General features: G+C 36.9%; 1 protein-coding gene across 3 annotated transcripts; it reads left to right on the forward strand.

The window, feature by feature from the left end:
* Window positions 1-23,364, forward strand: LOC144650970 (soluble guanylate cyclase 88E-like). Of its 3 annotated transcripts, none has more exons than XM_078510815.1 (10): window positions 1-43; window positions 12,992-13,811; window positions 16,352-16,698; window positions 17,166-17,295; window positions 17,708-17,854; window positions 20,010-20,156; window positions 20,674-20,833; window positions 21,338-21,447; window positions 21,993-22,082; window positions 22,348-23,364. In XM_078510815.1, the coding sequence occupies exons 2-10, from the start codon at window positions 13,017-13,019 to the stop codon at window positions 22,438-22,440; spliced, it is 2,019 nt and encodes a 672-aa protein (XP_078366941.1). In that variant the 5' UTR covers window positions 1-43; window positions 12,992-13,016; the 3' UTR covers window positions 22,441-23,364. The 3 variants fall into 3 exon arrangements, with proteins under 3 accessions (XP_078366941.1, XP_078366938.1, XP_078366940.1); XM_078510812.1 differs by lacking the exon at window positions 1-43 and adding an exon at window positions 12,727-12,912; XM_078510814.1 differs by lacking the exon at window positions 1-43 and adding an exon at window positions 12,727-12,908.
* Window positions 23,365-24,088: the final 724 nt, after the last annotated feature.

Consider the following 24,088-nt stretch of genomic DNA (forward strand, 5'->3'; position numbering starts at 1 on the left):
TTGTTCAAAGACAGATGCTTCTTTGAAAAAAGTATGTATTAAGGTAAGGTACATTTGATTGTTATTCTCTTAAGATTGAAAGAATAATTTAATTTTGAGATTTTCTTGTAGGACTTTGAAATTTTAACCGAATGCTTATCACCAATCTCTTTTCATCAATGTTGACTATTCTTGGTATTGCGTAAGTGTATCTAAAGGCACACACGCTTCTTGCTCGAACCATTTTAGTTTTTTGATCTGTAGTTTTAATTTTTCATAACATGTTTATGGCTCCAGAATACAGATCAGTTCAGAACCTATATTTTACGTTTATATACTTGAAATAATGCCTTTAACATCTGCGATGGGAAAATCGTAATGTACACATTTTCAGGCTCGTGTACATTAATGACATTTTAGGGAAAATAAACTCAGATTATGAATAATAATCAGCAGACACATTTTTAATTAACGGGAAGTGAGAAAAACTGAAGTGTCTCCAATTGTATTAGTTTTGAATCAAACAATATAGAATTGTGACAATGGAGAAGATGTTGGAGGAAATTAATACGTGACCGGCTAAAATTCTTCATGTTTGCTCAGAATTCTAGACGCCCTGATGGTTAAAAGTTACACGGACAAAAGGCAGCCGCTTTCCGCCAAGACGCCAATTCGGTTATTAATGTTTGAACTTACACGTTTGGCAACGTACCACCGCACAATTTTACATACAAAATGTTTTGTATTGATGTACAGTAATGTGCCCATTGCGCAAATTAATTTAATTTCACCAATGCATCAACGCAGGGTATTTTAAGGCCTTCAGTTAATGCGCGGGACAAGCTGAACGAGTGAACGAAAATCTGAAAATGGAAAAGTACTCCATACAAATTCGCCAGACGTAAATGTTTTTGCCGTGTCTTTGATAAATAGTTGAAAAGCTGTCGTCGACGCTGGTCAATAACAATCTAAAACCGAAATTTTATATGACACAGTTTGTCTTCGTACTTAATGGGAGAATTCTTGACACGTACAAATTTAAGTAATCAGATGTATGTAGCGAGGGGATGGATCTTTCCAAATCGCTCTGTTTTTTTTTGCTGTTTTGGCCGAGCTACACAATCCGGAATATTGTCAAAGATTGTCATTGAAGGATATTTTTCTTGTTAAAGTTAACCCTACCGTAAGCTTCAACCACCAAACTTAGCGGCTTTTCCTAATATTTTATTGTCAGCATTTTGACTAAAGTGTCACATGACCACCAACGTTGACGTTGCCATGGCAGTGCTTTTTGACAGCTATGGTTTGCAAAGTTTGCATATGGGGTGTTTTGATCAACATTATTTCTCTGTTTTATGATGGCATTTGTATTTTAATGCTTAATTTAGTAAAACTTCAATAAGACAATATTAAGTTTATTTAATAGTAACTCGACGTAAATATTAACTATAAACTTCCAAAATCCAAGTGGCGGACAAAATTTGTTACCAGAACATTTTACTCTGCAATTTTATTATTGCCTTATATTTTTTCCATTTTAAAGCATTATTTTATACAATAATTAAGTTTTTCAGCCTGCACACTTTGATTTTTGGAATGTTTTGTTAAAAAAAAAAACGATTTTAAAGAAATTCAAAATGGCTGATCCAAGATTTCGGATCCAAGATGGCGGCTTTTTCAATCTACTGAAGACGTCATAATGACGTTATTGTTGTTGCAAATGACATCAAAAGTTTTATCAGAAACAACACTCTTATCAGACATGTTGCTACTAACAGTTTGTGGTCATACATTCGACTGTGATGAAAATAGTAATAAAATACTATTTCAACCCAAAAACCTACATCTGACGTCATAATGGCGCCTAATGACTCCAAAATGATCGATAGATCGATCAATTGATTGATTATGAGAAAAGGTATATTTTTCTCTTGGAGTAATTGCTGGGACACAATTTTTCAGCAATATGACAATGAGAGCTTACAAGTTTGTAGAATCAAAAGAACCGAAAAATCTTACATACACAAATACATCTCAAAAATGAAAAAAATGATCATAAAGACTTAAACGAGGTATATTTGCCACACCCAAGGTAAATTAAAAATAAATAAACCAACCCATCTCCTTACTGGAAATATCATCAGTAACCACAGGAAGGACCTCATTTTCAGCATATCACACATATTAAATAACATCAGTTTGTTTATTTGAAGTAAAAACTGGCTGCATTTTAGTTTCTGCGCAAATGTTAATTACTGGTCACTTGAGCAGGTTAGGAAACCATTTGTGGTTAACAGTAAACACATTTATAATATCTGAGGTAGGAAACAAGAACTTCCCTGATATTGATGTTGCATAAGTCGCTCATGGTTAAATTTTGTACTCTCACTGATTCCTTGGTGCACTAAGCATGTTTCAGGCAAGTAATGCGTACTGAAGGAGGGATATGAAGGTGTGTGTTTTCTGGCGCTAGAGTTTTACAGCATTTTGGTACGGTTAAGTTCACCAGTGCTGTCGTTGAGTTGAGATTTTGCACAAGAAAAGAAAAACATTCAGCTTAAAACGCCCGTCTTATTGAATTTTTTTTTCTAATAACCAAACATTGGTTGCATTATAATCTTTATAAACACAGTTAAATAAGGTTGCAAAGCACTGAACAAAGACTATTGCAGAGATATATATCTGAGAACTTTCCTTTGGTAAAAATAAAGAGAATTTTGCACAATGTGCCTCAAAAACAAACAAACAAAATATAGGCAAAGTGTGTTTGGAAAATTACAGAGGATAATTCAAAGAAATTCGTAATATTTCCCTCTTGTCTGGAAGAGATAACTTTTTGCACTTTTAGGCAATTGAAATAGGCGATTTCCATTTATTAGAGTTGGGATAACCCACTGTGCCGTTCTGAGATCCTCACGCAATTCTGAACAAAAATTTAAAAACTTCCTAAGGACCGGAAAAAAATTGAATTGTCTTGAAAACTTGAAACCACGACAGAAGGCAATCTTTCACGTGACAATCACTTGCTCACCATGAAAAATTAAACATCATTTTAGATTCTTACTTTGAAGCTTCCGCGACTAAAGAATGCTATTCCTCGCGATTTATTTTTGACAAAGACCATATGATAAGGCCGACTTTTTAAACAAGGCATAATTTGGCTCCGGTCACGTCGCGATCGTCGCCTAAGCACCGTGTACACTCAGTAGGAAAGCCGGAACAAATAACGGGTAAGGATAAGGGGATAATAATTTTAAGGTAGATAAATACCCAGGTCGACATGAAATCGAAAAGTCTCCTGCTAGGATCATTGTTAAACACTATTTGTGAGACTGCTTTTCCACACGAATTTAAATCGCAATATCGACACTAGCGCAAGAAACGTGATACATTAATGAATTCAGGATTCAAGAAAAGAGTTAGCTGAATCAAAGCGCCTAGAAATTTTACTATTCCCTCTGCGAAGTCATGGACCCTGGACTATTCGCAGGTAAACCTGGTATTGATATGGATAATAATTGTTTATAAGGAGAGACGCTTTTCAGAAGAAGAGCGCTTAATCACCGGTTGCGCTTTAAACCAACTTGAGCTTCATTTTTGAAAAACATCTGTATCATAAGCATAACAAGATAACAAAGGTTGAACGTTTTTTCATGCGTTGAAAAGTTTGAACTGTAAGCCACACCATTAGATTACCTTGTGATCCTTTACTAGTTTAAATATGTTGAATTTTTTCAATGGCGTCGTTGAACAGACTGAAAAAGTGAGGGGAGGGGGCGCTTATTTACTATTTTGTACAAAAGGGTGGGCGCTTGTTCAGGGGCGGCATTTATTGTATAAGTACTTATACGGCAGCTGATAACAATGAAACCCAACGCAAATTGATATATAAAAGTTAGATGATAAAATGGAGCTAAAGACTGACGGATCAAGAAAAAAAGTCTTTCCCACTAAAAGGTTATTTGAATAGTCTTATAAGGCGTCCCATGACGATACTAGAGCCTCGCTTTTGTGCCCTTAGAAAAGTAATTTCGGCGGATAAGTTCATCGCGCAGTCGTCAGGAATCACAAGTTGGCAATTGACCTAAAGGTAAGGTGCAAGATTAATTAGCCTTGAATAATGTTTTCGTTTGATTTTACTGAGTTGAAAACTTTATAACTCATTGCATGTTTATTGTTATATTAACTAAGAGGGCTGTTCGTGGTAAATTTGTTTTGTTGAATTACCCTTGAGAACTGTCTGGTTTGTGAATCATCACCGGATTTCTAGCTTGTGCAGAGTCCTCTCGAAATCAAAATTCGAAAAAATTCGTTATTTTTTGAAAAACCAATAATTTTGAGGGGATTTCTTACTGTCGGTAAAACGTACACGATAAAAACGGCGACGTTCAAAATTGCAAATTCTCAATTGTATATTTGCATGTGTTTTGTAGTTTTAAAATTGAAAAGATCTCTTCGAGGGTTCTTTGCATGTATAAGTAACATCTGTTTCCTGCAAACTGTCGTTCAATTTTTATTCCCAGTGCCTGTTGTAGAATAAGTATTCATGACCCATATATATTACTGCCTGAAGAGCGGTCATTGCAATGTGTGACACTCTTATCCCACTGCGTTTTCAATTTTTGAAATATAATTCCGTTTGTCTAATTTTCAAAATTATGGATGCACAGCAAACATTGATCCATTATGACTGAATCCTAAAGCAATACATTTAATAGCCTTTTATCCGATTCTTATTCTAACTAAATCGTCTGCTAATCTGTAAAAATAGGTCACCAAGGGTGACATGAGTCTAATGCCGTATGGCATAGTGATACAGATTGCGCCGGTTTTCGTAAGCCGGTTAAAATTGGTTAGAGGTTTGTGTTCGGGAGTTTAATTTAAAATGCTTATAGCAAGCTAGGGGCATCGTGGATGATTATGGATGAAAACGAAACAGTCATAAATGTTATATGCTTCACAAAATTTAAAGTATGAACAGGAGTTGATGTTACTTCTTCCGTATTGTCCGTAAAAGCAGAAACGATTAAACATTTGGACAAGATTGCGTGACGATTTACAAAAAGCATGTTCATTACAACAAGGGTTGAAGAACTTCACATCGTTTTCTTTCAGATTTTTCACCATTTTGATGATGACTCTTGAAACAGATTTTGCAATAAAAGCACTTGAAATAGTGACTGTTACTCCATTGTACTGTAAGCACTTAGTGACAGATTTTCCTAAAAACGGGTGTAAATGCTCACGTCAATATAATGATGACCTTTTGAACGCTGGAAACTAGGCAATTATTATCGAGCTACCATACACAGGAGCGAAGACTGTTTATCATGATGTACAAATTTCGCGAATCATCACTTCCATATCAATGTAACCATTTTATGATTTTTCTAGCTGTAAGAAGAACTTAAGATCTCTGAGAGTCGTAAAAGCATGAAATTCGATTTCAGTGTATGGCAAAGGCCGGGACAGTGTAATACTGCAAAGCGGCCAAACAAACGCATTTTGATTTAGTCGCGTAACTTGATTTACATTTATCCATGTACATCTTTTATTTTTGAAGGTTTTTGTTTGCACTGTAAAGAAAAAATTGGTCAAAATTCGAATGACTTAAATACAAAATACGAGGTAAAGTTTTCTATTTTTTAAAACAAAATAAATATTTGGTCGCATTGTGTAAATAAACGCGAGTCGCCGTCGAAATATTTTTTCTCAAAGACGTCTTGCTTTTTAAGCAAGACGAAAACACAAGTGCTTAACTGAACTGAAAACGAAGATTTATTTTCACAAAAAGCTTACAAATGTCTTAACTGGAAAATTATTACGTCCTGTTCAAGTGTTGAATAATCGTGACTTGAGAAAGAACTTTTAATTATGCGTGGGAACACGTGTCGCTGATTGGCTGTTTTTAATTGAAACTAATCGTGCGTGTCCGTACGGAGTCCGTTCTTGCAGCTGATCATTGTTTTCTACATTACAGCGAACGATTATCGATCCCGAACCATTCCCTTGGGATTGCTAACAGCTTTTTTTCATATAACAAAGAGTCTAATGCGCATGCGCAAAGCGCACGCAAGCATTAGACTCAACAAGCAGCTATTTCAAAAAGAAATAGTGTTTCGTTTCCTGATTGCGGAAGGGTAAGAATAGTGTAACACTTAAGGAGAGGTGGGTTTGGGGTTTACTTTAATTTGGAGAAGGTCCTAGTGTATGTTAAATTTGCCGAATTTATGCACGAGTGCAGAATGAAAAGAAGAACTTCATATTCAGTAGTAACTTAAATTCTCATTTTACACCTACTGTCGATTTTATGTAAAGGAGACATAAACTAAGTCCTGCTGCAGTTTGGCTTTCAAGAGTTCAAGTAACACATAAATATTTCTCTTTATAGGAATAGCATATGTCTTTATCTCCAAATTAAGTTAAGTGAAGGGAGCTTGCCTTTATCGTTTTTACTCATCCAGTGGAAATTAAAATGATTTTTTTTATTTCTGCATACCGGTAACACTTTTTTGCTTAAAAATGGCACCCGATAGCATAACTTTGGATGTTACATGAATGGAAAAATAACTTACAGAAAAAATTTAAATATATTCCTATCAATGTGGGGAAACATGAAACCACAAGAGTAAAATGCAAGATCAGAGTAATGCAATTAATTTAAATGGTTTATTTTTTGAAACAAACAATCCTAAAATAAATCAGTTCCATAAATAAAGTGTTTTGTGACTACTGATCTCTGATAAAATGCAAAACAACACTTTAATCGAAGATGAAATTATTACCTTTTGACAAAAAGCTTGAGGTATATACTTCTCTGAGTTGATCACATGCTCAAATCAAATAAATGCCAAATTCATACAAACCAAAACCCTGGTCGACAAGAACAGAGATAAGCACACTGTTTCGAAGCCATTTCTTTAAAATGAAATGCCAGTTGTCACTTTACAAAGACACGTAAACAACCAAAGCAAATTAATGTAAAAAGCTACCATACACAGATTTTTAACAAGGATTTTTAATTAAGCAAAATTCAAGTTTAAAGAAAGTTATATGTTATATATAGTCGTACCAGGATTGTATTTTGCTCGATCCGCGCTGCACGCTCTCCCGGCAAATATAAAATTATCTCCACAGAATAAGACACAGCCAAGTTGCATCTGGTAACACTGATAATAACGATTTGCATTTTTGGCGATACTGTGGAGTTTTGATCAGACCGCGATGGCTTTGAATAATCCAAATAATGTTTATATCATTAATTTAATCTCAGAATCTGCACCAGCAGTTGCAACGGTAGTTAATATTGAGCGTTACAACCACTAAGGAGACGAATTTAGTTCGACACGGCAGTTGCACACCTTGCTATACGATACTGTCCATACAAAATTTAAACTTTGAGCAGAACTTATTTATCAACTTTCCGTGCAGACTCGAATGTTTTTGCGACGCCGACGTGACACTGATCACGTAATTCCGGGTACATCCACGCGAGAACCCACGCAATTTTGCGTGTATTCGCGCTGTTTGTGACGTCGAAGATGCCGTGAAATTTTCCTGTACAAATAGAATAGGGCAATCTCCCACATTTATACATTCCTCTGTTACATGAAGTGAAATTAACTTTGTAAGTCACCTGCAAATATGCACTTCTCTTTGTAGCGCACTTGCTCTACCGTGCGAGCAATGCAAACACGAGATACGCCAAGTCATCCCGTTTTTCTTTGCGCTTGTAAACACTGATTGGTGGAAATTTACTTCCGTTTCAGAATAATATTAAACGCTACGAGAGCTTTCTCTAGTTTTCTTACAATACATCGCTTTAGTCAAACTTAAAACCATTGCAGTCGTTAGATATTTCTGTTTGCAACGAATCTAAATTTTTTTGGTCATGCTGAGGAATATATTTCCGATATTTGAAGAACATGACTGTTTTTACGAAATTAATTGCCATCGGTCATACGTATTTACTTTGTGGTTACGACCGTTCTTGTGATTGGATAGCAGCCCCCCGTGCGAGCAAACACGACAAGTCATCCCTTTTTTGTTTGCGCTTGCAAACACTGATTGGTGAAAATTTACTTCCGTTTCAGAAAATCGCTAGAATGTTTACTTAACAATTAAACGCTACGAGAGCTTTCTCTAGTTTTCTTACAATACATCGCTTTAATCAAACTTAAAACCATTGCAGTCGTCAGATATTTCTGTTTGCAACGATTCTCAATATTTTTTTTATCATGCTGAGAATATCTTTCCGATATTTGAAGAACATGTTTTTACGAAATTAATTGCCTTCAGTCAAACGTATTTACTTTGTGGTTACGACCGTTCTTCTGATTGGATAGTAGCCCTCACTGTGTAAATAGTTCACATCGAAGCCAAAATAATACCGTATCGTTTCTGAGGAAACGAAACAAAAATGTTAACTGGGTTAGCATTTCATGGCATTTGTATTACTAAATGGCGTAAAGACCGCATGAGGTTTAGAAGTCCATTTATTTATTTCTCACGCTTACAACTGCGAATTTAAAGGATTTAGAATACGATTGCCTTCATTGTCTGGCGTTTAATACCTTTTCACTCAAGGACTTTTTCAAACCCAATAGCTCGCATATTTTCTGATGATAGTGGCTACTTTAGTTACGACGTAACTAAAGTTTAACTATAATTAGTCTCAAGTTACGTGACGTCATACCTAACTATAGTTAGTGCTTTCGGTCGTCTTTGCGGTCACACCAATGCAGTTGACTATAGTTAGTGCTGATTAGCTTTTAAATAATTCCGAATTTAAATTAGTTCATGACAGCCCTTGTTGTTGATCTGTGTCTAGTTGTTTCTCTATTTTTTTTCTTTTTTTGCACGGCATCTCGGCGTTGAAAAAAATGAAATGAAGTAAGGATGCTAGACGCCGAAGAATTCAAGCTTTACTTTTGCGAACATTGGTGATATGTAATTTTTTGGCATGATGTTTTTCTTGTTTTCCTTCCCTTGACGCTTTGTTTTGCATATTTATGTTTATCTCGCACGTGCGAAAAGAATTGTCGCATTCTGATTGGTTTTTCGTTTGTAAACTTTAGACTAACCCATGAACCCTGCTTGGGTTTAACTATAGTTAGTCTGTATTGTTTTGGATCAGCGAGGCGTAAATTTTCTAACTATAGTTAGGGTGAACGAAGAGGCGGTCACATTAGCGAAATAGCTAACTATAGTTAACGTCGTCTTAACTATAGTTAGCAGTCTAGATATGACCGTAGCCATTGTCTGGCATTAATACTTTTTTCACTCAAGGACTTTCAGAAAGCCATTAACACGCATATTTTCTGGTGATGGTGTTTTCACAACTGCTTATATAATGCTGACGTCATTGATTTGATCACGGTCGCTGTATCCATACGAACTTCAGAAATGGGAATGAAAACTGTGAAGTTCCCATAGTCTTCATTCGCGTCTGTTCTTGTGGCCATGGCGGATCGTCTGGTTTGTTCGGACTCGACCATTTTTTTACTGCTTGAAAATAAGAAAGGCTGTACCAAGCCAGAATCATTCAATACTAATGAGCAAAACCATTATCTCCATTCAATTCAGCTCTGATGCTTCTAAGCTAATTACGTGTTTTTCCCATGTGCGGAAATTATCCGTGCCGGCGCATGGAAAACAGAAAGCAACGGAACTTTGATCGTGTGCGTGCATGGCCTGTGCAATTTAGTCTACCTTCAGAAGAGATAACGCATCTCTTTCATTTTTTTAAATTTACCCCTTGAAATACTTTGATGAATAGATCGTTTGGTGGATCTGTTCGAGATATTTTGAAAGGCCGTTTTAAATACCTAAATGGCAGTTTTCACTACCCTTTTCTATACTTCAACTAGTAAAAGCCTTTCCTTTTTTGCCTACAGCGTGAAAAAGGTAACCCTTTCGAGCGGAGACTCCCCTTACAGTCCACTATAGGGAGTGCGCCTCGGTCTTTGGAGCAACGATTTCACTTGGGTAATAAACTTAAGATGATCATTTTTGCGCAAGCTTGCTATCTGTGGCCTCTAATCATCAGATTGCAATTTCACCCATAAAGCGAAGTTTAATTACAAAAGCAAACACATGGAGACGCCTTGATTGCACGATTGCGTAAAGGCAAGCGCAATTATAACGTGTAAATAATGTCGGGCATGGGCATTTGGAGCTTGCGCGGAGCAGAGTAAAGCAATTTGTTATGTCTCTTTTATTTAAAAGCAACACAAGGTTTGACCGTGATGTCACGGAAAGCAGTTAAAATACTCTAGTGTTAACTGCTATAATCGAGTAACCTCTCGAAATCCATGAAAAAATTTTTATCTGCTTGCATTCTGTAATAAGACAGGCAGAAAATATTTCGTGCTATATGCTCTGTTAGCTCAAAAGAAGAGGTACAGGTCACACAGTTGATATCTTAACTCTTTTATCTGCAATCATTGTTGATAAGAACCGGTGAGCGCTTATATAAAAGGCAGGATTGTGAAATATAGGCTCTGTGTCGACATAGTTAGAATGCCATACCCGAGCTCTAAAATTAGGAACTCGAAGCTAATTTTAAATAAGTACCTTGTTGCTTTTTGCTTGAAGCTAGCAGCGCCATGCTTTTTTCAAGAATAAACATTATTAATACGCGTGAAGAATTTTAGCACTCGACCTTGGCCACGAAAGTATTTTTTAAATGAAAACAAACGATAATTGTCTTAGTTTATTTAATTAAAAACATAAAAGAAATGTTATCATTAAAATGTTTGAACAGTTTCTTGACAAGTTGTCTGTGTAAAAGCATATCAAATTTCAAGTTGCATCTTTAAACAATTAAATTGTATTTAGTCTGTAAAATAGAAACTAAACGAGTAGCACAGCAAGCCAATTAAGGACTGTATGATGTTCATCTTAGAGGAATGGTGTGATTTAAAGGTACGTGAGAGCACGTTTTTTGCTCGCTTTTATGAAATATCTTACATGCACAAATTCAAGGACATACTGTCAGCGGTTTGCGGTAATGTGACGTGTTTTTCGAGCTGAGTTATTTGACACGAGACATTCAGAAAGTGGTCAAAATCTTACTGCTTTGCCAAAAGAAGGAAATTCGAGGATTCACTTCTTAAAAACATCTGCAAACCGATACCGAACTGTAAGACGATGTGAAAATATGAAAACACGACACTGAACCATCCAGGCAATGTCTACGTTTCTTGCGTCACAACGTCCCAGCTTAAACACGCAATCGCGAAATTTATGATCACTTCTCCCCATTATTGATGGAGCGAGCCGATTTTGGAGTGATTTGACTCTGTTGTTGTCAGTAAATACCGGTAGCTCTATCGCAGTTTCTTAGTTCTTCCTGGGAATACGGAGTAAGGGTTCGATCTTCAATTTCGAAACGATTCTTTCGATTCCTGCACGCAAGTAACAGTCATGGGGTTTCCTGGTCCCTTCTGTTCCTTAGCTGTCCGCAATCCATGGAAAATCGTACAAAAGTTGTTTAACACTGCAATGCTTAATAAACATCAACAAGGATTAAATCAAAAATAAGCACCAGGTATTTAATATACAGCATGCATGTTCTGAATATTATCGCCATTATCTTTAGAGCAATCAGTCGGGTTATGTCTGAGGTCGGCCCTGCACTGGCTCCGAAAGTAGCGACGACCAAGCCCGGCCCCACACCACCTGGGGAAGGGACGTTTCTCTCAGCTCAGGGCCTTCCTGCTAAGTAATTTACTAAAAAAATTGTGTTTGATTTTATAGTTGCCTTTAGGAAGTCGATAAAATGGAATTTTAAATATCTTCTCTTATATCTTGACGCAGTGGTACTAGCCCAGTTTAAAAGAAATACAAATTAGAACAAACGGAACAATATTCCCCTTGCAGCGCTTGAGCGATGAGCTACAAATGGTAGGATCTTAATTTCCTTTGCGATCCGCTGTCCGCCTCTCAGTCCGTTGCAATTTTCCCGAGTCCACATTAAGGTCACGTGATCACTCTTGACAAGAGTATTTATAAAACAAACTAAAACAAAAAAAAAACCACAAGAATAAATCTTTAGAAACAGTCCATTGTTAGCTAGGCACAAAGTACAAGTGGTTATTGACTGAAAGAAGTCAACAATGGCTCAGACAGTGTTTTTCTGTGTTTAACGTGTGGGATGGCATAACATGACATTGGCCGGATCGTACGATGTAAAACATGGAAATTAAGGTCAGAACGGGGGCTAGTTAATTCATTGATCAGTATCGAACTTTTGAATAGAAAAACAAACTAAAGAGAGCATTTGACTGCGAACAAATTGAAAAGGTCGTATTTTTGAAGTAGAATAAAAAGCGGTTTTTCTTTTAAGATCTTTGAACGCCATGAAAATTCGATTTCCGTACATAAATAAATGGCAGGTGCTAACGCCGAATTTTTTTGCCTTTTATAAATGGGCTAATCCAATTGAAACACTGTTGAGTGACATGCTAATTACGGTAAATTTAAAACATAATTAAAAATGCAATTGGGCTCTAAACACAAAACGGCCAAACGAACTAAAATATATTTTGATGTTACCTTCTAAAATGTGCGAAAACTGTACGAAGCTGAATACAATATTTTTTTGTCCGTTTTGCATCATCTTTGGTAGTGAATACTGGATATATTATTTATCATGTTTATTTAAAGAATGAAAAATGTATCCTTGCAAAGGTTATCAGTTGTGACGTCACATGTTGACAACACAAATAACCCGTCAACCGGCAAACCATAAATGCTCATAAATTCTCTTGTCTTAATTCGTTTTGTTTCAGCAAGGCTTGTTGCTCGGTGTATTCAATTAGAAACACTTTTGGATGCCTCTTTAACAGATCCAATATCCAACAAAATCCTCTTTAGCCTGTTACGCCGGAACCGATAACCATTTGCCTAATCGTGGATGGAACACGGTTTGTTTTTAATTGTTTAAATACAAATCCATTTAATTCAAAGCGACGTTGACTGATCTGATGTATATTCTTATTGTTTGCAGCGAGATGATACATAAATAAGTCATCATGTACGGAATGCTCTTGGAGAGCGTGGAACATTTTCTCAAAGAGAAATATGGCGAAAAAACCTGGAATTTGATTCGCCTTCGCGCGGGAGTCAGTTACCACGTATTTGTCACACACGAGCGATACCCCGAGCACCTCATACTAGATATCGCTTCTGCGGCCGCGGATATAATTGGGAAACAAACTGAAATGACCTCTGAGGATTTTATCGAATTCTTTGGGACTTGCTTCGTAAAATTTTTCAGCAACTACGGGTACGATAGGATCATAAAAGTCAGTGGGAGATATTTCAGAGATTTTTTGAGCGGGATTGATAATTTACACGAACACATGCGCTTTGCGTATCCAAAGCTTATGTCACCGACGTTTTTCTGTTCTGAAGAAACGAGCGAAGGATTGCTGTTACACTACAAATCCAAACGGCGTGGATTTCTTCGTTACGTTGTGGGGCAAATTCTGGAAGTTGCGAGAACGTTTTACGGAATTACTGTGGAAATGAAGGTCCTTAACAATCATTCAACCGAAACCGGCTGTCAAGTTATTTACCAACTTTATTTCAACAACTCTGCCTTTAAACCGCCTTCCCCGGACGCTTTATCTATTCATCAAAATACTGAGTTATCTTGTGAGGCTTTTTTTCATATAATGCCTTTCAGCTTTGTTGTGGCGCCAAACATGAAAATATACATGACTGGAGAGGCTTTAACGTCAACGCTTGGGAACAATTTAATCGGGAACCGGGTGGATTCAGTTTTTAGCTTGAGAAGACCACGGCGTGAATTTTCGTGGGAAAATGTAAGTGGATTTTATGATTGATTAAGGTTTTGAATGCCCTGTTTACAAGTAGGTAGAGTAACTCGAGAGCTACGGTTATTCCATCGAGAGGGCCATCCTAGTTAGCACTCACACTCTGATGTTTGTCTTTTTTTTTTTCGACGTGTTTTGCAAGGTGCACGCGTTACTCAGGGTAAAATGTTACCCTTGAAAACGGTTTTCCTGGAACAACTCGCCTACCAGGAACAACTTTCTTTGTTTTGGTTCCTTTCATTTTTACATCAGAAGAAAATAAGTGGAAAATAATAGTGGGTTTGGTAACGAAATTTTCCCTACTGAACCGGTAAATTAGAGGAATCGAAAGCAGGATTGTTTATGTAAAACTAAACGTCATAGTGTCTGTGATCTTAGTGAGATTAACAATTGAAATTTAATTGATATTGATATGTTTTCATACATTCATATTTGTATGCAAGCAAAAATGTAAAACATCGGGCAATGAAAAAGCATGTTGAAATATTAATTGCACTATTACTTGTTATTTTAATCCTGCAATTTTTCTTGTGCAAATTTTATTTTTCCAAAGGAAAAAGGGATTATTCCATTGTTCTCGTAATACCACCATGACTCTAATTATTATAAAAGCACCATTACCCGAGTGCAAATATGGTACAAATACAGTTTTCTGTAAAAAAAAAAATGAAGAACGGAATTCGACGTCGGCTAAATTGAGAGAGGCTTTGCTTGAAATTGTCTACACCTGACAAACCCTGTCAACACCAACGGGAAAATTTGTAATCAATTAATATTAACAACCGTGTAAAAGACGCTACTTTGCGTTTTTTAGTTTTCATTTGCAACCCTCAAACTTGATCAGCAGTATCTTTCGCTTCAATTATTCAATTATGTTCTTTTATGGAAATTATTTGAATGTTGTGAAGTATATGAGGTCTATACTGCCTCTTTATTTTGACCCAAACACGAATTCAGTCAAAACCGCAAAAAGAGAACAGAAAAAGAACAATCATGTTTATAAGTGAAATGGACTGAATACACTCAGGTATGTGCACTATGCTCATGCATCTCCAGACTGATGTAACACACCAGCCTGGCAGTGGAGAGCTAGTTCTTTCTATTCGGGACTCGTCGGCACTTCGTAAGGCATGGTGGTAATGGGAGAAAAGTTCTTATTTCTCCCACCTCATTGATCCAACACTTGTGGTACACAAGGTTGATCTATGAAGAAGCGCACCAATGGTCTTTGGCCACTATCACTATTTTTATTAGCCTGAATTTCAGACATCCCTCTGTGCTCGCCTGCTTGCCAGAAGGGACGTCTGAACACATTTGGGCCTAATGCCGTCCGGTGACGTCACTACCCGAAAACCGGGTAGTGATTTTGATTGGTTGATTTAAAAATTATTTGCATAATTATGTGAAATTATGACTGAATTTTTCCGCGCGAGGATTGTTATTTGAAAGCGTTTGGAAAGAGTTTGAAAGAGTTCACCTTCCCAGAATTGAATTTATTAGTCATTTACCTTGAGTTTATTACTTTATTAGTTTACCTACGGATAAAGGATAGTAATGGAATTCGGTAGGTTTTAAGTTGGCGGCATTCGTCGCTTCGACATGCAGTGTTTTGCCGAATTTATATGTATTCTTGTTTTGTCAACAAAGCCACTGAGTCGACGCTTATGTCCTGCAGCCTCGATGAGCCAGTGATTTCTGAACTCAGTGCCCACAGTCAAGTAGGATATTTTTGTATTGAATTCCGTTTATTGATGCCTCTGTAACCTTATAAATTGATTCATTTAGTACTCACGAGTGTGTTGTATTTGTCCGCTGCGTAACATATTATATTTTGATCGCTAGTTAAAGCAAATCAGTTCAGATTAAATCGGTTCCGTAAAAGAATATAGCCTGCAGTCGATTAAAATCTCATTCATTTGTCTCAAGTTTTCAATAGTTTACTATTAAAACAATTTTATACCCTGTAATCCTTTATTAAAGCGATTTTTCTTTCACAATTTCATGGCCTTGACAGAAACTTTTCCGCATGAATTAAAACCAAAGTGTAGTAACGTCACCGGACGGCATTAGGCCCAAATGTGTTCAGACGTCCCTTCTGGCAAGCAGGCGAGCACAGAGGGATGTTTGAAATTCAGGTTATATTTTTATCAGATTTCACAAAGAAGAATAACCTTATCTTGCCTCTGCTAGTGTCGTTAACAGAACATTGACATGCGTATTAGAAATGTTATAAATTCATTTCTAATACAAATGTTACCAACGTACATACTTAAGGTGAAAGGAATTTCATTTTGTCCTCAGCTATAGTAAACAATTTGTAGAATTTATGTCAATAATTTTCCCTTTAACGCTTTTTCTTTTTAACCCCCCCCCTCCTCCTCCCCCCCCCCTCCAAAAAAATGCTGATGCTGTGTAATAACAATTAACGTCAGTTTAAATCCAATGAGTCCATTTCGGGAGTTGATTTGGAGTTAGGTTGAAAACCTTCTCCACTTTTTGAACTTATTTTCTTCTCATCCGTTTATTAGATTAAATCATGGAATGTCATCTGCGAGCTTGTTGCAAAGCTACCCTGTGTGAAAAACCACGGTATTAAAAAGCCACCACTGCGGGCCGTAAAATCAGTGGAGAAAATAAGCTTCATAAAGCCCAATGACACGAATCACAAGGTGGAGCTTCGAACAGTTCTAGAAGAAAATGGGCGCCAAATGAGCCTTACAGGGAACAAGAAATCAAGAAGACATAGTGAAGTTGCAAGAAATGGTGCTTTGCTGACAAGATTGTGTGGCAATGATTACTTGAAACCTTTACATCTCAAAGGCCAGATGAAATACCTGAAGAAATATGACATGGTGCTGTTCGTCTGCTCACCCATGTAAGTAGTATAAGGTGGGGCCTTAGGATGCCTGGCCTGGCCCAGGGGGGGGGGAGGGTGGGGGAAAGAAACTTACGTTGTTACACGACTCAAAATTGCGACATAGCGGTGCCATTCAACCGAGCGTGCGCAGTAGCTATTAAATGGTTGGTTAAGGCACAGAGAATAGCTTGACAAAGTTCTTTTCTTAGTTCGCATTTTTTGGTCTTGACCATTCACTATTCGCATTCTACACGCATGCATGCATTGATATTAAATGTTTTCCGAGAAAAAACAAAATTTGGCGTGACTGGCACCGCCATGTTGTCAAAGAAAGGTGCCGACTTTCTTCCCCTTTTGGTCTGGCCTAATCTTAAGTAAGGGAAGTTTGGTTTTCTGTCTCCCATTGCCCATACATTGCCAGACATGTATTATCTCGGTGCAAACTGTCGATAAACCTACAAGACGTACATTTTTCATGTTTTCAGGATTAGCAGTGTCGAGGAAATGGCGCGTACCGGGATGTACATGAGTGACCTGGGAATGTACGACTCCTCACAAGAAATGGTTCTCTCTGGGATCCAGCCTCTCCCGGAGCTCGAGTATGCTCGCGATCAGGTATAGCCTCAGTGTAAAAATCACCAACGAATGCAAAGACCGTGTTCATAATTGGGTTTTACCGTTTTAGGTTGGTTGGTATATTTCCGTGTTCTCGTGTGAAAAAGCCAGTTGATTCGGATAAAGATTCCCAAACAGTTTCGGCTACGATTGTTAACTCCGAACAAACATTGCAACTAATTCAACCGAAAACAGCTTTTCCAACTGAATAAAATCTTAAAAAAGAAACCATCTCAATCAGTCAATCAGCCGAAACCGGAGGATCCTGAAGGAACATTTAGTACACTTCAACCAATCCAACAGAAATTAACCTGTACATTAATTGATTAGTCCGCAATACACAAAAACTGAAGGACACAAAAGATTTCTAGATCTGATCGTTCTACTATTCTGTTTCCTTTGAATTTCACAGCTTTTAGAGCGAGGAAAAACTCTGGAGGAGAATTTAGAAAAACTGGATCAAGAGAGACAGAGAAGTGAGGAATTGTTATATCGCATGATGCCTAAAGCTGTGGCTGATCGATTAAGAGATGGAAGAAAAGCTGTTGAAACTTGTGAGGTACTGTGTAGGGTTATTTTTTTTAGTGGTGAACAACAACAACAAGCTTTATTTGCATGACTAGTAGAAATTGTATATGCGAAAGCTACTTGAATTAATTACATATAATTTATAATAGGATAATAGTTAAGTTGAAATAACATAAATAACAAAGAAAAAAATAATAATAATAATAACAATAATCTAAGAAAGAATTACTAACAATAATTTTCATTAACTATCGAAGTTGATCATGTAAAGAGATGTCTCTCAACAAAGAGAGAGAGATAGAAGGAAAGTATAATAGGGTTCGCGGATCGTAGTAATGGAAGTTGAAAGAGAAGAATTCTCTTGAGTATAAGCTGGGCAATCTAACAAAAAAGTGATCACCATTTTCACAATTTCGACCCTGACTAAGTTTGTGACAGCCTCAGTTAGTAGGTGAGGGAAGAGAAAAAAAGAGCGACAAAAAGAGTTCCCCCATGATTGTGAATAGTTTGTTCTTTAAGAAATATCACGAAGAGGGGAAAGTATCTTTTATTTATATAATGATAGAGGGAATTTACAAGTTCGGCTGATGAATATTGGATTCTTTTATGTTCTTAAGTACGTTTAAAAATGTAAGTGAGTCTAATGGGGAAAGGTCACGATTAAAGTCTGATTTCACAAAGGCAATGAGGTATTAAGAGCGATGAATGAAGGTGAAGATAAAGAAAAGAAGAGGAGAGTGAGAGGTAAGAGATGGAGAAAGGTAGTGAAAATGCAGAAAAGAAGATGAGGTTAAAATAAGGGAAGGAGGAAAGAAGAAAAGAAAAAATAAATAGTGTAAAAAGATAGTGTGGAGTAGAAGAAGAAAGTAAAGGAAAAAGTAATCGTACGTAAGGGAAGAGAAGGACTTAAAATACAGCCTTGCGACACCTCTTGATAGAAAGGGCGGTCTATATTTCAATTTAGAGGAGGTAGAGTCATATAAATTAATTAAATTATAGAACTGACATACTGTAACAGTTTGTATAAAAGTCACGTGAATTTTTTAAAGTGAAAAGAATATTTCGTTTGATGAAATGAAACTTATTATTATTTTTAGTGTAAAGACGTGATCCGCTTTCGGTTATTTGCTAAAAACCCAATTGAGATTATGAAGTTGGTGATGAAGTTGGTGATGTCGACATTCTTATATACAGTCTGGGTAGCGGCGTTCCTTTCAACCAATCTAAATCCGGATTTTGCGATGAAAAATTAAATTTCCGTTCCATATTGAACCCAGAGCATCCGAACAATCCCCGAAGATGGACCAAGTAATGAAAAAAAAAAAAAAAAAAAAAATGAAGCTGTTTCAATTTTCGTTCCTTGAGCGAACTTAGTCCGGATTAGTGTCAGTCAGTAATATTCCCAGTCCTTATCGTTGTGTCGATTTTAATTGCCAGAACAATAAGATCAAATTACATTAATGTAAAACCAGATCCGAAAATGGATGGTTAAAAGGAACGCGATTAATGTTCAGTCAACGATTACGTGGGAACAGAACTTCATTATGTGGACATATGGATAGTATCAAGTCATGGGCCTATCGCAGTGTATGACCAAAAGAAATAAATTAAATATAATAAATATTCGCCTTAAGGTGGCTAACAATAGCATAGAGTTTCTCGTCTTTGGCAATCTATCTAACACGATAATATCGATATTGAACTTTTATATATATTATGCCAATGAAGAAAATAACTTGTCTAAGACGTCAAAATTACTTGTTATGGTAACAGTAGAGGAGGTCATCAAACTCATCTTGTATGTAATGAACCTTCCAGGCTCACTATTAAAAAGTTTCTCTTTCTCATTTGAACATTTAGAAGCTTTTACTTAACGATCTTCGTATCAGCTTCAATCCGCGACGTTATAAGTTCGGATTTAGTTGGTAAATCATTTGTGCTCCCCCCCCCCCCCCTCAATGTTGCCGTTAAAATATTCTTTCTCGCGCGAGCAACCGACTATTGATTCCATTTCGATTTTTGTTTTCAACATTGAGGGGGGACGTGGGAGTACTGTTCTAACAATTACTTCACGGATTGTTGCTCTGATGCACAAAACCCGGGAAGGTCTGAAGTATATTTTGCGCCATGCATGTACACTATGTGTGTAAAAAACGAAACTGTTTATCCACCTTTTCCTGCTTTAGCATTTTGAGAGTGTCACTATCATGTTCAGCTACCTGGATGGTTTTGACAATATCTGTGCCAACGTACCTCCAATGGAAGTCGTCAATCTGGTTAACAAGATGTTCTTAACTTTTGACAAACTGAGTGAGAAACACGACGTTTACAAGGTAGGCATATATGGACATATTTTCCATATGAAATAAACCAAAATGTTACGTATATTGAAATTTAATGGCGGGAAAAGGTAAACAGACAGTTCTTGTAGAAGCCTTATTTAATTGCATTCTAAAGATAGCGTAATACATTCGGCTATTGCAGAACGGTTTCCTACTTGCTTACAATCTATAGCCTTAAAATGTTAAATGAGGAGCACTAGAAATCAAAGTAAAAAATTCATGATTGATTTTAGTTTTGTTTAAATTGCTATGTGAAAAACATCTCTAACCTGATTAGTTAGAGCAGAATAGAAAGCTTTAGGCAATGGATCACAAAGCTCCACGGCAGACACTTTGGAACTTCATTACAAAACTGCTCCATATTGTCCATGCTATGCATTAGCATACATACATACATGTAAGGTCGACATTAAATCAATTGAATTACGTTTATCGAAAGGGGAATCTATTCCTAGGTAAAATCTTCATAAGTACTGTCTAACAATTCTTGCTGTTACATTATCTATAGTTTGAGACCCTTGGGGACGCCCAATATATGGTGGTCAATGGTGTACCAGTCAGGAAGGACCGACACGTGGAGCCCGTGGCTGCAATGGCCCTGGATATTTTAGATTCTGTAAAAGAACTGAAGGATCCTACTTCAGGGACGTCATTAACCGTTTCTATAGGTGAGTACTAAGAATGAAATATGGTATGGGGAAGAACTTGTGAGTACGTGTCAACGGATTAAGAAAAGAAAGGTTTTGTGTGGTTGCTGGAAAGACCATTTACATTTTTTTAATGAACTACCCAAGTTTGGTCGTGCAGCAGTGTAGTCGTACTAAAGCGGGAATAGAGAATGCTTGATTGTGTATGCCTCTCGATGAGGTGGTCCAATTAGATTAAGAGTCTCAAGGTTCAGTGTCGTAAGGCGAGGTTCTACTTTAATCACAATTCAGCCAGTGCTATTAAATGTTTTTCAAGTGTAAAATGTCCTTCACTTACAGTCATTCCTGGGTACTCTCTCCGTTGGGACGCCCGGCCCGTGTTCACTTTGTCATTGGTTACACCTAACCTACTGTTTCACGCAATGTCATAGTTGATCAAAGTAATTTGGCCCTTAGCAATTATATTCAAGCTTCACTGTCATTGGGAGTCCAAGCTTAATCTTTTATTCGCATTTAATCTTGTAGGAATGCACTTGGGTCCTGTTGCAGCGGGTCTTGTCGGAGAGAAAATGCCACAATATTGTTTGTTTGGTGATAGCGTAAACATTGCGGCCAGACTCAGAACAACATCTTTGGTAAGAGTCAGTGCCTTATAAGGCTATTCATGTGTATTGTTTAGATGAGATGAGATGAGATGAGATGAGATGAGATGAGATGAGATGAGATGAGATGAGATGAGATGACATGAGATGAGATGACATGAGATGATATGAGATATCTTTACAAGTATTGTCCATCGGTTGACAAAAATCAAATGATTTAATACGCCTCATAAAAATGTCTACGGTTTCAGAAGATTTTATAAAGTGACTCAGATTAGACCAAAATAATAACAGGACCCAAATGGTTTATGCTGTGTTTGCCATATGCAACTGTTCGAAATCTATGACAGGTACGACAAATTCTGAATTAACAAACAGCTTAAAAATATCAGCTCACTTTTTACTTAAAATCTCAACATTACATTAGTTAAATCTAATATACAATAGCGAATTTCCTGCTCCACCATAGCATGTAGGAGAGGAAAAGCATATTGAGATTTTTACCATATTCTCCCCAGGAATATTGTAAAAAAAGTAGGCGAATAAGTTAGGATAATTTTTTTCATCACTTTTAACAGCCCATGAGGATTCATATTAGTGAAAGCTGCAACGAATGCTTGAGGGGAACAGACTTCGTAACAGAGTTTCGTGGATTAATAGAACTCAAGGTATCACAAAGAATTATTATATTAACCAGGACTAAGTTTTTTCTTGGTCCTTTGTTCAGTTCACCCACGAAATATTTCATTTACCTGACCTTCCAGTATTCCAGGAAAAGGATAATTCATTCCAAATGATCACAAACTCACAACAGGTTCTCATGAACACGAAATTTCTCCTGCGGAAAATCAAAGGACGATTGCTGACTGTATGCAACCAAAATCAAGGAAGTGAAACATAAAGTTCTCAATTTACATATATATTTTTTTCCAGGGTAAGGGAAACACAAGGACCTATTGGTTGATACGAAGGAAAGAAGAAACTCAAAGTCAAGTATTGGACTCCAGGGAACTTACTGACAGCTGACATCTAAAGGAATAGATTAATCGAATTCTGCCTGCTTTGGATTTGTCTTTTGAATTTTCGTAAGGAAATATATTTTTCAGATTTTTATCGCTGCAATCCAAAATTGCAAAAATCAATCAAAATTGCGCTCTTTTCGCATGTACACAAGCGAAGATCGCTTCACTAGTGTCGTTTTCGGCAATTGTTTATATAAATAACTTAATTCCCTTCGTTTCGATAGAAGGTTTTTCTCATGCCATTGCTGCATTCATACTCTGCTTGTGTGCAGTGCTCTTCACTGAAACTGACAAAATCAAAACAAAGAGAAATGCTCGTCTGATGCTCCATCTTAAAAAAGAAAAACTTCTGACAAACAACCTCACTAATCGAGTAACAGATTGTGCAACGTGGTTACCACAAAATATCCTGATTCATCAGTATTTCGCGATCGTATGTATCAATAGTTTCCACCCCCTCCCCCCTATTCTGCTTCAGCGAATAACTGATTATTGCTCGCCATTGACTTGTCATTAATTTTTCACTAAGCTCCTTCAACAATTGCTTGTTATTAGAAAGTGGGACAGAGTCGTCAGTTTTTGTTGATTGAATCATGCAAATCATTTTCTAATGACAATTTTCCCTCTTTGCAACACATAATATTTCATTGACTTATTTAAGCAGGAGGCCAATATTTTATTAAACATTCATGAAGCTTGGCTAGTGTTCAAAAAAGGAAGATGCCTATGACTTTTTTTACTACATGCGTACATACATGTCGTTCATATTGATTACACTGTAAATATGCACTTGAATTTAAAGTGGGATTATAATAGATGTTTGCCAAAGTTGAGATGTAAATATAGTTTGAGATGGGCTGATAGTCACTTGTACCTAACTTGTTTTGACGTGCCTTTAGCAAGTGGCAAATAAAGAAAATTTAACTGAGGTGCTTTCATTTACACGATTGTAAAGTGCAAGGTCCTTCTGATGAACAGAAGTTATAGGTCGAAACGTTATCGATCACAGATATGAGAAGTACACGATAATAAGAGAATCCCCAATAGGTTTTTGGGATCCGGGATTAGGCTTTAATATTCGAAGGCCGAGATCAGGGATTTTAGATGGAATTCAAAATGGAGCTAGATTCGTGATTTAAATAATAAACAGGACACGTGAATTGGCGATTTTACGAGATGGGAGTCGAGAAATGTCACTTAAAAGAAACAAGATCAGGAAAAACCAGGCTGAGTGACAAAAAATAATGCGCTTGTATAGAAAATCAAGTTGCGATTTTCGTAAACGATGCAAAAAGCCGTACAAAGCGTGTATTATGACTTATACAAGTTACCCGTGTTTCCCACGTCACCGCAGTTACACGGAAAGAAAATAACTAAGCTTATAGTCGGTGACCAAAGACTTCAAGGCCAGTGCTTGGAGGGAATATACACCCACTGAGGCAAGGGATTAAGAAACAATAAATGGTCGGGATAGGGATAAGCCGATAAGATCTTCGGGATTACGGGATCGAAGGAAAACTTTAGCCTGGATGGCGGGATCCGAAAACCCTTTTGGGCCCTCTATTACGGCATAAGATGGACACATAACTGTTATAGAAAGCCTCAGTCTTAACTATCAGCCTGGTATGTTTGGGTTAAATTTTGCAAAGGTT

This window comes from Oculina patagonica, chromosome 4 (assembly GCF_052425735.1).
Source record: "Oculina patagonica isolate OP01 chromosome 4, crgOcupat, whole genome shotgun sequence".
Lineage (NCBI taxonomy): Eukaryota > Metazoa > Cnidaria > Anthozoa > Scleractinia > Oculinidae > Oculina > Oculina patagonica.